The sequence below is a fragment of the Phoenix dactylifera genome, chromosome 15, assembly GCF_009389715.1.
Source record: "Phoenix dactylifera cultivar Barhee BC4 chromosome 15, palm_55x_up_171113_PBpolish2nd_filt_p, whole genome shotgun sequence".
Lineage (NCBI taxonomy): Eukaryota > Viridiplantae > Streptophyta > Magnoliopsida > Arecales > Arecaceae > Phoenix > Phoenix dactylifera.
This window is the reverse complement of record NC_052406.1, coordinates 1012040-1028243: the sequence shown is the minus strand read 5'-3', so window position 1 is coordinate 1028243 and position 16204 is coordinate 1012040. Positions and strand designations below refer to the sequence as shown.

General features: G+C 38.2%; 2 protein-coding genes across 4 annotated transcripts; one reads left to right on the top strand and one right to left on the bottom strand.

Annotated features, from left to right (window-relative positions):
• Window positions 1-2642: 2642 nt before the first annotated feature.
• LOC103707778 (protein TRIGALACTOSYLDIACYLGLYCEROL 5, chloroplastic) lies at window positions 2643-8239 on the bottom strand. Of its 3 annotated transcripts, none has more exons than XM_008792415.4 (5): window positions 7972-8239; window positions 7242-7332; window positions 7092-7136; window positions 3103-3135; window positions 2643-3004 (listed from the first exon to the last, which is right to left on the bottom strand). In XM_008792415.4, exons 2-5 carry the CDS (start codon window positions 7279-7281, stop codon window positions 2838-2840), a joined length of 285 nt encoding a protein of 94 aa, XP_008790637.2. In that variant the 5' UTR covers window positions 7282-7332; window positions 7972-8239; the 3' UTR covers window positions 2643-2837. The 3 variants fall into 3 exon arrangements, with proteins under 3 accessions (XP_008790637.2, XP_026660700.2, XP_008790636.2); XM_026804899.2 differs by having other exon boundaries at window positions 7242-7378; window positions 7972-8238; XM_008792414.4 differs by having other exon boundaries at window positions 7242-7356; window positions 7972-8235.
• Window positions 8240-9334: 1095 nt separating this feature from the next.
• LOC103707777 (3-oxo-Delta(4,5)-steroid 5-beta-reductase-like) lies at window positions 9335-10845 on the top strand. Its single transcript, XM_008792412.4, has one exon. The coding sequence runs from the start codon at window positions 9462-9464 to the stop codon at window positions 10662-10664; it is 1203 nt and encodes a 400-aa protein (XP_008790634.1). The 5' UTR covers window positions 9335-9461; the 3' UTR covers window positions 10665-10845.
• Window positions 10846-16204: the final 5359 nt, after the last annotated feature.

Sequence of the window (16204 nt, the reverse complement as noted above, 5' to 3'; positions counted from 1 at the left end):
AGCTACTCTCTCCTCTCACTCTCTTTCTCTAGTGCTCTTGATCCTCCTTTTTTTTTGTGTGTAGAAGAAGGAAGAGGGGTGGCCTATTTATAGGCCAAGGAGAAGGTGAGGTGTCCCTATGAGGTGTCCTGTGAGGTGTCCTGCCAGGACACATGTCACACATACAAGAGGTGAGGTGGCCTGGAGTACGATGTCATGCATGACCTCATGAGGCAGATGAGGTCATGGATGACATCAGGAGGAGTGTGAGGTGTCCAGGCCCGCCACATGTCACACATGCAAGAGGTGAGGTGGCCTGGAGTACGATGTCATGCATGACCTCATGAGGCAGATGAGGTCATGGATGACATCAGGAGGAGTGTGAGGTGTCCAGGCTCGCCACATGTCACACATGCAAGCAAAAGAGGTGTCCTGCTCCGCCACGTGTCACTCATGCAAAAGGATGACGTGGCCTGGAGGGCGATCGGGATGTGGGTCCCACATACAGTATGCGGGTCCCATCTTAAGCAGGACGTGGGACCCACATACAGTATGTGGGTCCCACATAGGCAGGACGTGGGTCCCACATACAGGACGTGGGTCCCACATAGGCAGGTCGTGGGTCCCATATACTGTATGTGGGTCCCACATAGGCAAGAAGTTCAAGTCCAATTTGACTCAAGCCAAATCTAATTTGGTTGGGGGCAAATTGAGTCTAATCAGTGATCCAATCACCAATTAACTTTTCCAAGCAACTATTGCTTAGGGCAATCAATCAATCACATTGACTATTTTATCTCTAGACGATTCTCAATCGTCAATCAGCTATTTGATCAATCCAGAAACTTCTAAGCGTGTGACCTCACAGGTTCGAGCCTAAGCCGGTAGTACAAGAACACTTCCTGCACTAATCGAAGTAACCATCTAGCAATGGGACCCGACGACCGGATAGGCCGAAATAGATGCAAAGCAACATTCTAGAACCTATGGACCATGGTTACCGCATAATTCATCCTCTTGACCAGAAAATGCCCAGGGTGGGTTCAGAGTCTGTCTACCCTGAAACGATCCATCCGGAAATATGTTTCAATTCAATAAATCAAGTGATAGAGGTTTGACTTTTCCTGGCCAGGGTACTACTTAATTGAAAACACAAGGCATTCACCCTTATTCCTAAGGGAGGTCAATCCCATCTTGATTTGCAACTGACTACCACAAGTACTTGACTGGACCCAGAAACCTTCCGTCGCTGGATTAGAAATCCAGGTAGTCCGGTACCAAAGTACAGTGAGTTGCTTGCAAGCCACCGGTTGCAATCTTAGGTCTAAAGAATACATATACCCATATCCACTCGGAACAACTCTTGACAAGAGAGAGTCCGTCAATTGGTCACGTTCAGTGAACGTACACTATCATTCACCTGTATACCATACTAGTATCTCTATACTCTTTGGTTTGGAAGACAACCAACAAATATGATACACAATGACCTACGCCCGATAATACTATCATCCTATTAATAGTATATCATGCGATCATGAATTTTTAAGGACCTGTGTGACAAAATCATATTTCATTACACAAAACAGTCCTAAGGACTTCATCACATCGGAGTTTGTGAAGATGTTCTGGTGATGAATAAATACCATGTTATTTATAATTGATTCAAATACATTTATAATCAACTATTGATTGGATTTAGGACATAATTCCCAACATGTTATTGTTACACGATTTCTATCTAACTAGGAATCACGCATTTAGGATTGTTTTTATTATTCTGCAATAGATTAAAATGGCATTGCACACATTTGTTTGTGTGACGTGCTCATCAGCAACAGGTTTTATACTTTTAAAAGCTTTAGATTAGAGAAGGTCGGGATGGTAGATAAAATTTTCTAATGCTAGGAGCTTTCTCATTACTCAGCCTTTCCCTTTTTCTGAGTCGCAGTTCGCTAATAAAAAAAGTTGGTCATTCTACCAAAATCACTTAAGAATTAGTGGGACCTATTTCTTCAATGTCCTTATGGAGCATTTGGTTTGGAAGGAGAAAAGGGTGCTTACATATGATTATCATAATATAAATATTTATAATATCATTTACACACCATATTTCATAATAATGTTTGAAGAGCAATCATAGGATAAAGTAATACTTGGTTAAGTGAGATTCTAATTTTATTTCAACCTCAAAAGCAGTCTGTTATAACCATTAAAACAGTTTCCAAAAGATTCCAAGGCATAAGCATCATCCAAAAACAGCAGAGTCACTGAAAGCTAGGCTTGCTTGGAACTAGTAAATTCCAGCAATCTCATCCACAAATCTTACATACTTTCAATAGATTCAGCTTCTCCTCAATTTATCATTCGAGTCTCACCTCCGGTAGCCCTCACCAAATAACACATCTAATAGAGCCACAATATGTAGATCAGCCTTTATTCAGAGATCAGTCATGATGTCAATAGACACTGTGCTTGTGTCATGCACCAGAAAACATGAACAAAATTAAGGCAGCATATGATATTTCAGGCTCCCTAACAAGTATAATGCATTCAGCACCTTATCATCCTTGTGCTATCGTTTGGGATGTCACACGACAGCATACCTTGGGAACACATCGATACTAAATTTTCTTATTAACAGCAAACCATGGCAGGGAGTATAAACAAAATATTTTTGACATGCAGAGGTTCCATGATAGAAAAAAAAACTTTTCAACAATAGAATCTAAATATAGGAAAGGATCAGGTCATTGAAGGATAATGTTATTCATCATAATCATAACATATTTTATGTCATACGGGTAGGCATTCTACAAGCAAAAGATTTTGTCAAATTTTGAGTCCTAGTTTGAAGCTCAAACATCTTGAACATGCTTTGAGGATTCTGGGATTGCTGCTTTATCTATAGCGGCCTTTTTCTCAAATTCAACACCCTGGAACCTGACCTTAGAAGAGCGGTATTGACAACCAAATCCACTGCCAAAGCCCCAGCCAAGGCCAAGCCCCACTCCACAGCCACCCCCTTCAGAAGTTCAACAGAAGAAACTCAATAATCTCAAAAAAATTATAAAAAAAAATGAACACTGAATAAATCATCGGACAACAGATTGTTGTGCATACCTATTCCCAGACCAAAGGTATGTAATGGCATCCCTGGAAAACATAATGATCAGCAAGCAATTAACATAAGAGGTTCTGAGTTACAAACAAAAACAAGAAGCAAAAGACAATGAAGTTTCAAGTTTTATCTTGGAGTAGGGTATTGCTACTTAAATGAAAATTCAAGTTAGGGCCTAATAAATCATTCCTGGTGGCTGTCAAGTAACAGCGTTACCATCTAGCCAACATCCATTATCGATAACAAACATAGAAATTGGAAATGTGAAAGAAGAAATCCGTGAATCAGTCAGCTGACAGTTGAGCAAATCGAAAATTCCTCCAGAAGAAACAAAGAATAAACAATGTTTAGGGCAATCCTTGAAGGGAAATAATCCTCTGAAAAAAATGAAATTGCTTGCCAAGTACATACCATCAATTTACTCCAAAATTTTCACTCATAACCAGATCTATGAATATAGTAGAAAGGAAGAAAATAGTGTACTCAAAGCTTCTAATAATAAAAATCATCAATAGTAGCAACCAACTCTCTTTCTCTCTACATATACATATGTGTGTGTATGTGCATGTGTGCATGTGCGTGTGCACATGTTTGTGTGTTCTTCATACAGACATATATGCATACATAATACATCTCTCACTCTCATGGTTCTCTTGCCATCTCACATCACTTCTTCCTTTGCCACCATCTTCATCTCCCACAGCACTTCCCTCAACCCCATCAACATCTTAGGCCACTTCGCCCCCTCCACAATGGTCTCTTCTGTTCCCTCCAGTCCCCCCTTGCCTTCCACCCCGCCTCTCTTGCGATGGGTGCCATGTCCCTTTCCTCATCTCCTCTTCCTTCCCTGACTCCAGCTGCCAATGCACCTTCGGTACCAACACCGGGCCATATATCCTGCCAGTGGCACTTACCCCCTCGAGATGTTTTGCTCCATCTATGGAGCACTGGGAACCCACCATCATGAGTCTCCTGAGAGTGGGTGCCACCACTCTGGCATGACCAAATTTACTGGGACATGGTGACAGTGTGGGAAAGTTAAGGGTCCACAGAGCCAAACATGGCACAACCTATGATGTCAATCCAGAATGGTGGGCGGAGACTCGCTTGAGATAACACCCTCTAACCCCCAATAGAGTCTGGCAGAGAAGATAGAGATGGCCCAAGCAAGCTTAGAAATATAGATGCAATTTGATATAGCAAGAGGGCATGGGAGGATGAAGATGATCAGTTTTTTTATTCTATTTCTGCTAGAGCAAAACATCATTTCTTTTCCAAATATTTGCGATACTTGCCACGCAAACCTCCATTCAAAACCATAATCAATCATCCTAATTGCCATCCAAGCCATCCACTCTCTGACAGATAGCTAAGATTCGATTATTCTATAAAATGTATGAATTTTGCTGAGTACAGTAGAAAAACCCTCTCTATATATATATGTATGATAGCTTGAGTCCATGATGGAGTTAACTTATTCAATGATGACATCTAGGATTGTCCGATGACCACTCACATTTGATTCATTTTTATCAATGATAAGGATTGGTTTCCATTCGACTTAAGTAGGCAATGTCACAGAAGCCATCGTCATTAGGATCAGAACATAGAGGTTCTTGATTTCTTAAGTAGTTTCTTATAAAGGATTCACATCCTTTTTTCTGGCTTTTCTTCTTTTCGTATTACCCATTCACTGTTATTAAGGTCCAACATCTTTTACTAATTTCTGTGTAGTTTTTCTTGACATTTGGAATCAGAACTATATCCTTCAAATTTAACGTCTAGCTTATGCAAACAAGGAGTGTTTAAGAGTATGACATCATGCAAAATGAAGAACCAAGGGTTCAAGCAATTAAATGAAAGTTTTGGAGATCTTCAGAAGCCGATTGAACAGTGTAAAGGAAAGGAAGAAAAGCTTTGATCAACCACCTGCGAATTTTAAAAAGCGCTCCCTCTGACCATATGCTACATCACTTGTATAAATATTCTTGTTTTTTGTTTGTTTTTGAAATAATAATCGTCTGGTTGGTATTGGATCTAGAAATGTATAAATTTTGAGGAAATTATAGTGGGAAAGTTGTGGTTCTTTAAAAAAATTCATGTCAAAGAATTTAGAACTAATTGAACAAAAGCATCAAATGTAATGCATGCAAGTCAAACATAGTGGATATATGATAACATGTCATAGATTTATTGGTTTATACAACTTCTGCTCAACCAATGCATGGATTTTATGAAACAGGGAAATCAGGAATTAATACCATGAAACATGATTCTGATAATGTTGCTGATAGCTTTCTTTTCAGTCCTTTATTAATTGCCAAAAGGTGCAGCATGATGAACAGACCAACCCTTATGGCTATATGCTAAATTGGTGTAAAACTTCTCGACGACAACTAAGTCAATGAAGAATGGTAAAACTTCTCTCAGGGTAATAAAGAATAGTAAAACTTATGACTATATGACTTATTCATAAGCCAATAAAGAATAGTAAAACTTCTGGATGACATATCAATGAAGATCTTGATTGTTCTCTCCCAGTGCAAGAGTTCGGGGCCAAAAGAAAATGAGTTCCTCCAATGGATGCAATGCAAAGGATCAATGAAAAGTCAAATGGAGAACAAGAATTGAAGATTTCAACAAAAAATAACTGTGTAGAGAGATATGACAAAAAGGGCCATTTAGTGATTTAGACTTTGAGCCATGAGACGTGATTTTCTTAGACAGCTAAACTTGAAAAGATTATAAAGCAAGATGAAGACCCATCAGCAAGTTGACCTTAGAATGCATTAAAATTTTCTGACACCACAAAGTGAATGTCAAAGAAGATAAAAAGGCAGATAAAGAGGCATCTGCAATTCTGCATTAGATCACGGCCATGAATGAAGACATATTAAGAATACTAATAGTGTGAAAAAGACTGCTTCGGAAACTTGAGGATAAGTTTTCCTACGACCGATGAACAGCTTTATCTGATCAAAAATAAACAAGAATCAATCAAATATGTTATAATTCACATCGATCAAGTACATTAGTAGATTGCAGGTACATTTTACTAGTTTGTACTACTATATGATCACAAATTGAAGGAAACAACAACTCAGCTAAATGGAATGGGGTGATGCGCTGCTTATTTGATTATGAACAAAGCACCTTCTAACTACGTGACCATGGGGCATATGTGATGCTAATTATGAACTTCATAACACTAATTCTAGGAGTGTAAAAATAGTTAAGAACTGTTCCAATATTCATTTTTTTATTGCAAATTTGAATTTTTAGTTTGGCTTAGTTATACGACTTTTCAGACTATCATCATTGATTATTCTGTCAATCAATGTTAAGCTTGAGAGGGCCATGTGTGATAACCATGCAGTCCAAGAGGGTTGGGACTCTAATTTTCTGTAAGAACTATACATAGGAGGCCAAAATTTGATGGAAACTGGATTACCCTTTTCCCCCACCTGACATGCTCTAAAGGTCATTATACTCGAACCCCTAAGAGAGATGATTTTTAATCAGAATTATGATTAACATGTCAGGTATATTACTCTCATTTCTCTGTGGTATCCATTCATGTTGAAGATGTAACTTATTTAAACACAAGGTGATATTTGCTATACCATTTGGTTGCAGAAATTCTACTAATTCTTAACTCTATAAATTTCTTCTTGTTGCTAGCATTTCTTCTATAGATTTCTCAATATTTTCTCGAATTCCATTATCTAAAAATCCTATTATACATTCTCATTATATTTTCAACTCGTACACCCTTGAATTCCAAATTTAAAATTTTAAATAGAAATATCATGGCCTAAACTTACTTTCTCTTTCAATTTTATCCAAATTCATTTATCAAAATTTCTAGTACCCATGATCTGACCCTTTTGAAATCCAAGCAAGTGTACATTTTCCTTTACTCAAGTGACCTGAACATGATAAAGGCTGCATTGTACCTACATTGCAGGAAGCTGAATGAAAAGATACTGACCTCCAAAACCCCATCCAACTCCAAACCCACAACCAATGCCAAAACCTGCCACACAAAAAAAATTTCAGATAAACTAATTAAGCTACTTCTATCTAGAAGGCAAAACTGGCAAACCACTATTTAGTTAAACACAAAATCATGTTATCTCACCAAAACCAACACCAGCACCAGTAAAGCTTGAGAATACCATGCTTCCTGACTATTCCAGTAACTTCACCAGACCAGAATTTTCGTGGATAGACTACAAGCAAGAAGTATATCTCAACTAAAACAAGCAAACCATTAGCCTACATCGAAAATAATAGTCAAGCATACTTCAAATGCACATTCAAAGTTCTGACCCATGTAAATAAGTAAATATGCATGCGTACTTGCTTAAGTACACATAAAGAAAGAGAAGGGAACCAACGATCCCCTCATAATCAAAACAAAGGAAAAGTCTAATTCTAACTCTTTGGATAGAAACCGATGGACAAAAAGAACGACCAGTTATGTTTGACTACTAACTCTTCATGTGATTTTGGCTTTGCCAAGAGGTTTTGCCGTACAATGCAAGTCACCTACAGGGCTGCGGCCAGGTTTTAGACTAAGAACCAATCTAACTGGATCTGCTACCAAACGTCCAATTTCTGATACATTCTTTTCAAAGACATAGTGGTGCAGAAGTGAGAAGAGTCCAATGAGACCGACGATCGAGCGAGTGGTGGGCAACAACCAGCTGAAGAAATTGGAGCAGAAGATAGGGTATGTAGAAATGGTGAAACTCGGTAGCTGGCCCAGCCCAAAATTGATAAATATTGTAAGCACTGACGACCATAGCCAATATAAAGAATTCGGGAAACAGAAATTAGAGAGAGAAGCAAGAGAATTTTATGCGTACCCGGCTCAAGGGCCTTGTAGATTTCGGCCTCTTTGATAAGAACCCAGATCTAGGCTACCGTGGAAGAGAAAAGTTTCAAACTTCTCGATCGTTCCTCGCTCACAACTCACAAGGTTCGTCGTAGCAAAACCTCGTTCTGGTAACCCATGGAATTTTCTTCACTTTCGCTGGGCTGGAAACTGCCGCCGGTCGACCGCCCTGGCTGCGCCACCTCAGTATTTTAATAAATTGGGTTGGGCCTTCACTTCAGAAGTTTTGTTTATCATATTAAAATATTAACTTGTATTAGAGTTTATTACCATGCAAAATAATTATAGATATTTCAGAATAATGACCTATGATATTAATTATGATCTAAAATATTTAAAAATCAAAAAGCCAAATATGTTTTTGCCGGAACTAATTGGCCCCATGCATCATAGCAAAAGATATGACAATATTGGAGAGCTCGGTGGTCAGCTGCTTTGGTCGGAATTAGAGAAAGTGAGCGGCACTCGGTCGCCGCAACTGAGATCCTCGTCGGATACTGCTCTCCGACTTGAAACGGCACAGAGTAAAAAAGTTCTTTGCCTGTAACGTATCGGATAAAGATCCTCCGATGCCTAAGTTAGTATAGTTATCATGCATCAAAAGGAGGTTGTCTCTTAGTTTGTTATTCTTGCTTACTTTTTTCCTCCACTTCTCTCCAACTGAGATCCTCGTCAGATCGTGGCACTCCAATCTAAAATAACATTGAGCAAAAAAGTTCTCTAGCCGGAGTGTACCGGCGGAGGACATTCCGATACCTAAGTCAATGTAGTGATAAGATAACAGAAGAAAGTTGCCTCTCAGTTCGCTATGATATTTTTCTTGCTATACAAATAAATTATTCTAAAAATGCATGATATGACATATAGCATTCGAATCTGGTTAATTGAATCCGATACATATTTTTAAATATATAAGGACCACAATGGGGCGTATTTGAGCGGTTCTGAATCAAAAATACAAAGCGTTGCATCATCTGAACCATGCAGGAGGTTATATATGTCAATCAAGAATCTTGCACACGCTATTTACATGAGAATTATGGATGGTATAAAAATTTCTTGCAGACCATAACATCTACACTCAGGCAAGACATCTTTAGAAATAAGCTCACATGACTTTAAACCTGATTATGTCCTGTGGGTCCCATTCTATTAAATAAATATCAGACATGACAAGGTCTCTAAAAGTCTAGTACATACGTGTTGGACTCCAAAAGCCTGCTCGCTGTATTTAAAAAACATATATATGATTATTTTAGTGGTATGAGTACCATCCACGTGTAGACTAGGTGGCTTCCCAAAGAAGACAAAAAAAATGAGACGAGGTCCTGCCGGGCGTTCGCACCGCCCTCCCATTCTTCCCTTATCACCAGCAACGTTACAATTCCATACCTACCTCGCCCTCCTCGCGGGCATCAAACCCCAAGCTTCCAGAAGAAAACGAATAGCAAACTTGGAGGCATGAGCTGGTGGTGGGCCGGAGCTATAGGCGCCGCGCGGAAGAAGCTCGACGAGGACTTCGGCGGTGGCGGCGCCGCCCCTAAGTTCCAGAGCGTCGGCCTGGTGATCGGTGTCACCGGAATCGTCGGCAACAGCCTAGCGGAGATCCTCCCGCTCGCCGACACCCCCGGCGGCCCCTGGAAGGTCTACGGCGTATCCCGACGGCCCCGCTCCTCCACCTTCCCGTCCCAAACCGAGGGCCTCGCGATCGAGCATGTCCAGTGCGACATCTCCGATCGCGAGGACGCCCTTGCCAAGCTCTCTCCGCTCACCGACATCACCCATATCTTCTATGTGGCGTGGGTTAATCGCTCCACCGAGGCCGAGAACCGGGAGGTCAATTCTGCCATGTTCCGCAACGTCCTTGCCGCCGTCATCCCCAACGCATCCAATCTCCAGCATATTTGCCTCCAGACCGGCCGCAAGCACTACGTCGGCTCGTTCGAATCCATGGGCAAGGTGAAAACCCATGAGCCCCCGTTCGTCGAGGATCTCCCGCGGCTCAGTTGCCCCAACTTCTACTATGACCTCGAGGACATCCTTTTCGAGGAGGTGGCGAAGACGGACGGGAAGGTGACGTGGTCGGTCCACCGCCCGACGAATATCTTCGGCTTCTCGCCATCTAGCCTCATGAATTTGATGGGGACTCTCTGCGTCTACGCCGCCGTATGCCGGCGAGCGGGGGTTCCTCTCCGGTGGCCTGGGAGCCGGGTAGTTTGGGAAGGGTTCAGCGATGCCTCCGATGCCGACCTCATCGCCGAGCATCAGATCTGGGCGGCGGTCGATCCGTATGCCAAGAACGAGGCCTTCAATTGTAGCAACGGGGATGTGTTCAAGTGGAAGCACTTGTGGCCGTTGCTGGCGAAGGAGTTCGGCGTGGGGTGGGAGGGGTACCAGGGGGAGGCGGCTCGGTTCAAGCTGGAGGACGCAATGAAGGGGAAAGAAGGTCTGTGGGAGGAGATGGTGGCGGAGCACGAGCTCGCGCCGACGAAGCTGGAGGAGGTGGGGAACTGGTGGTTCGTCGATGCGGTGCTCGGCCTTGAGGAGGAGTATCTGGACAACATGAACAAGAGTAAGGAGCATGGGTTCTTGGGGTTCCGAAACACGGTATCTTCTTTCAATTCTTGGATTGATAAGATTAGGGCTTACAAGATTGTTCCTTGATATTGCTTTGCTTGCTTGGTTTGCCTTGCTTCCATGGCGTGATCTATAAACTCGCGTTGCTTCCTTTGTTTGCCTTTTTCTTTGTTGTCATGGACGGGTTGGTTGGATGAAGTATGTGTTTGTGAAAATGATTGAATGAGATAAGGATGCAAAGCTCTTCTCGGCTGTGTTATTGGTCTTATGGTCTTCTGCTCGTGATGCCAAGTCATAGCTGGTGAACCTAGTTGTGTGATTCTTTTAATATTTGATGTCTCTCATGTGAGCAAAATTGATCGGTGAAAAGGAAGGAATAAGAAGTGGGAGAAATTAGCAGGCATTTTATATCCCAATACATAGCTTTTCCGGATGCCGAAAGCATTTGAGTATATGATCTTTAATCAGCTTGAGTGCAGGCATTCTTATTGGTTAATCAATGTTATATGGATTAATTAGATAATATGATAAAAGTTTTAAGGATCTCAGTTGTGTTATCAATATATTCGCTCTGAAAGTAAATATATTTCTCTTAACTTTCTTGCAACTTGCACTTGCAAATTAAGAAAACTGCCTAATGTGTTCATGTCTACCATTTTTCTCATTTACTAAGGTATCACACTCTTCTTTCTTTGAGCAAAATGAATGTTATGCTCAATTCTCCCTGTCTACTGCTGCATAATATAACTTAGAGGGATAAATGGCATTCAAACGAGGTACAAATGTTCGAAACTTCTATGCTCTTCAACTCAACAAATTCCCAGCCGTAGTCATCCAATCAGCTTCAAAGTACTAATAACCTATAGCCAGCTAACCACCTTCTCTTCCATTTCCTTTTCACCCTTTCTCCCTGTCTCCAGTTAAGATCACTTATCCGATGGCTACTAATTCTGAAAACTCAAGATTCAATGACCAGCTTTTGTCGACATTTTTGTCTGAGATCCTTGTTTGAATGTTTTCTTGGGGCATTTATTGTTGTTGTTGTTGTTGTTGTTGTTAAGGATAGGAGAAATTGCCATTAAATTGCTTAAACTCCCTTTGTTAGCTGTTGCTTTGGATACTCACTATTATGTTATTGAGACACTTTTTCATCCACTTTCTGCTTCTCTTGCTTTTTTCCCCTCTGTTTTCGGTATCCTTTTCTTTATCCCTTTTTAATATTATTTTCCTTCTCAAGTGTCATGAACCCTCCTCAGGTTTTCTTGATAGTTAAACGATTGTGGTATCAATACAACCTGCTGACAAAACGGACTTCAAGTTTACCGCATGATTTTTCATTTGATTATATGTCTATAAAACATGCCCACTGAGACAAGAATCTTTTCCCCATGAATCAAAGCTAGGATAAAAGGGTTAAAACAAAAATGCTGGACCACCACCAAAAAAAAGAAAAAAGAAAGATTTTCTTATTCAACGATATGATGTTGAAGTTAACAAAATGGAGGAAAACAAAAACATTAAGTTGGTACATATGTGATTTATGTCAAAGGAACCAGAGTTCTACAAGCGCACGAGACAGGTCATCAAAGTATTGTTGTCTCAAGTTATTAACTAGGCATCTAGGCCAACCCATCAATAAGGAACCTAGTGTGTTTCCTAGGCCAGATAACCATTCAGGCATCTAGGTATCTGATGGCTTCACCTGTGAAAGTTGCGTCAATATGATATCTATCTTTTTTTTGGGAGAAAACATCAACATGATTCTTATGCTCGACAATCGTTTTCAAAGAAAGCTAATAATTTATCCGATGCTTATTTATTTTTTTGGAAAAAAAAATTGACATGATTATCATGCTCGATAATTGTTTTCAAGGAAAGCTAATAATTTGCCCAATGCATATCTATTTTTTTGGAAAAAAACATCAACATGATTATCATGCTCGATAGTCGTTTTCAAGAAAAGCTAATAATTTGTCCGATGCCTATCTTTTTTTTTGGAAAAAACATCAACATGATTATTATGCTCAACAATTGTTTTCGAGGAAAGCTAATAATTTGCCCATTGTTTATCTATTTTTTTGGGAGAAAACATCAACATGATTGTCATGCTCAATACTTGTTTTCAAGGAAAGCTAATAATTTGCCCAATGCTTATCTATTTTTTTGGGAGAAAACATCAACATGATTATCATACTCGACAATTGTTATAAAAAAAAGCTAATAATTTGCCCGATGTTTATCTATTTTTTTAGGAGAAAACATCAACAAGATTCTTGTGCTCGGCAATTGTTTTCAAGGAAAGCGAATAATTTACCCGATGTCTATCTATTTTTTTGGGAGAAAACATCAACATGATTATCATGCTCGGTAATTGTTTTCAAGGAAAGCTAATAATATGCCTGATGCTTATCTTTTTTTTGGGGGGAAAACATCAACATAATTATCATGCTCGACAATTGTTTTCAAGAAAAGCTAATAAGTTGTCCGATGTTTATCTATATTTTTGGGAGAAAACATCAACATGATTTTCATGCTCGGCAATTGTTTGCAAGAAAAGCTAATATTTTATCTGATGCTTATCTTTCTTTTTGGGAGAAAACATCAACATGATTATTACGCTTGGCAATTGTTTTCAAGAAAAGTTAATAATTTACCTATTGCTTATCTTTTTTTTTTTGGGAGAAAACATTAGTCTGATTACAATTGTTTTCAAGGAAAACTAATAATTTATCCGGCGCTCAAGCGAGGGTGCAATAAATATAATGGTGCTGGACATTTGATGAAATGTTAAACAGTATGTCGCCTTCTATTGTTAGGTATGTGAAAAGCTATTTGGCTCATGTCACCCTTTTTGCTAAAATGTTAGGTATGGGAAGGAAACAATGAAACTCCCTAGACTTCTCATATATCAACCACCTTGGCATGGTCTTGGCCATCATGCACCTTCGCCGCTGACTCACTAGGTTCTCCCTCGATTATCTTTACCTCGCTCCTCCTGTTCATGCTTGATGTCATGCTCCCAAACCCCCTAACACAGACTTCTGCTTTAGTCTCCATTCCAAGTTCATTTCCACCATAGAAATGGGCCCAAGGTCAGTTCTTTCCCATATTCCCTTCACTTAATACCTTCTTTATATCTTCTTCTCATTTGTTTTCTAAGAAATTGTTGAAATATGTATGGATTTCAGGTATCTCAATATGGTAGTTTTGCAAATCAGAAATGAGAGTCCAGAACACAGACATTTGGGTTGAAAATTTGGAACTTGGGTGTTTTTTAAGGAGAAATGCAGGGGGCACTTTTATTGAAAGAATAAATGGTAAGAAGAAAGAATTTATCGGTTGAGGCGTGATATCACTGTTCTTAAGAAAGAATGAATCTCGGTGTAGCAGATAATGGTGGCCTATCCTTCAGGATACAACAATCGGATCACTCCAAGCGTACACTCGCAGATGCAGTGACACTAGCGAACAACCCAGAATCGCTCAGAGGAGAAAATCAAACGGCTTATGTTTAGAAGGACTACTTTTAAGTTGGCAAACTAGGAATCATAAAATTAGAATCCGTGTTGGCACTTGTCCTATAGTAGTTGTAAATTTCTCCAAAAAGAGTTGTTGTAATTGTATGATGTAAGCAGTACCATTGGCTCATTAGACAAAGAACAAAATAAGCTTGTCAAAAACAGTATTATTATTATTAGGATTTTTTTGCATAAATATTTACCTAAATATCGAATTTTGTATGAATACCCTTCCAAAACTGATATTTGCATGTATACTCTCGTAAAACACTTGTTTTGCTATTTTATCCTTTTTTTATTTTTGTTTTTGTATATGTACCATGCTATCTAATGGCGTTAAAAAAAATTAATGGTTTCAAATTAAAATGACTAAAACACCCTTTATAGGTAGACATGCAAATAGATTGCAATTCTGATAGCAGAAAAAGAAGACAAGAACAGTAGCATAATTTTAAAATTTTATTTTATTTTTAATTAATATAAATAAATTTTTTTTCAATACCATTTGAACAACCGTTATATGGTATTTGTACAATAATAGAGTTTTACGTGGGTATACATACAAATATCAATTTTGGAAGGGTATTTATATAAAATCCGATATTTAGAAGGGTATTCATTTATTATTAAGGCATTATTTATCAATATTTATTCTTTGTTTTCTTAAAACAATACAATTTCCATGAAGATGCTTCAACAGAAGAACTGTGCATTTTACATGCACCTGAGATTTGGAGTCTATTATCTTGTGAACTAAAGATTAATCAAAAATTGGTTTAATTAGATTTTGTTAAGTTCCAGTTACTTGCCATGCAGAATGGCTCACCAATTTATAACTTCAAATAATTTTAGAGAGCCTGATTTTTGGTGTTCGGCCCTCGCTATATGCTTTTGTGCTCCTCATCACTCATATCTAATAAATCCAAATCTAACCTCAAATTTTTCCACTTGAATCCTTTCCAATATGTTCCTTGATATAGCTCTAAATTGGTTTTAAGACATGAAAACCATTGACAAACATGGATGGGCATGTATTCTCGTTGGGTCAGTGGCGATTTTTTTGGGCCGGGTGACATCACTCTAGTGGGGCCCCATGTCTGGTTTTGTTAGGAATACATGCCTTGTAAAATTTGTCGCCTTTGGACAGTGTTTTGCGATCCAAATAGGATCATCAAGATAATTTTAAATCATTGATGATCTTTATTTTGAAATAATTTAATTTTAATGATTTAAGATCACCATATTTGATATATTTTATTTCAATGATTAAATATTTTCAGGGATCCACGAATAACCTATTTGGTATTTTATGAAAATCTAAAATCACTCATCATACAATACCAAAATTTTTACCCATAATATATTTTATAAAATAATAATCATATAAAATATATTATAACAAAATATTAATATATTTATTTATATATTAATTATTAATTTATTCTATAAAAATATATCCATTGGTCCTATAAATTATTAATCCTATAAAATCTATTAACATTTTTATTTATATTTATAATATATTTTTAATATTAATAATTATTTTAAATAAGAAAATAAAGCAAATAGAAGTAAGATATTAAATACTTTCATTATATAAATATAAATTACAATAATATATTTCTACCATAATTTAAAATTATCACTGAATAATAACATGACAATAATATAATTAATAATATAACAATAATATGATTAATAATATAATTTCATATATAATATTAATATAATATATTAACGATATATTGGTATACCAATTTTTTTTATTAGATTAAGGAGTATTTTTATTCTCAACTTTTAGTACACTATCTTGGGTGATCTTGAATTTTCCGTCACAATATTGGGTGGTGATTTGAGGGATGGGGATAGTTTGAAATCACTGCCACATAGAATACTGTAATGCAGTCAAATACAGTGATTTCATTACTTTTACTTGCATTATTTTTTATCTAGAGATGATCATCTTATACTAAACACCCCATTAACGTGTCATATGAAGCTGCCGAGAAACACCCTTCTCTCCCACTCTTTCTCTCGCTTCCCTCTGTTTCATTGATAAAAAAAAAAAAAAAAAGCTCAAAGTTTGCAGCTCCCGTGAGGCTAGTAGTT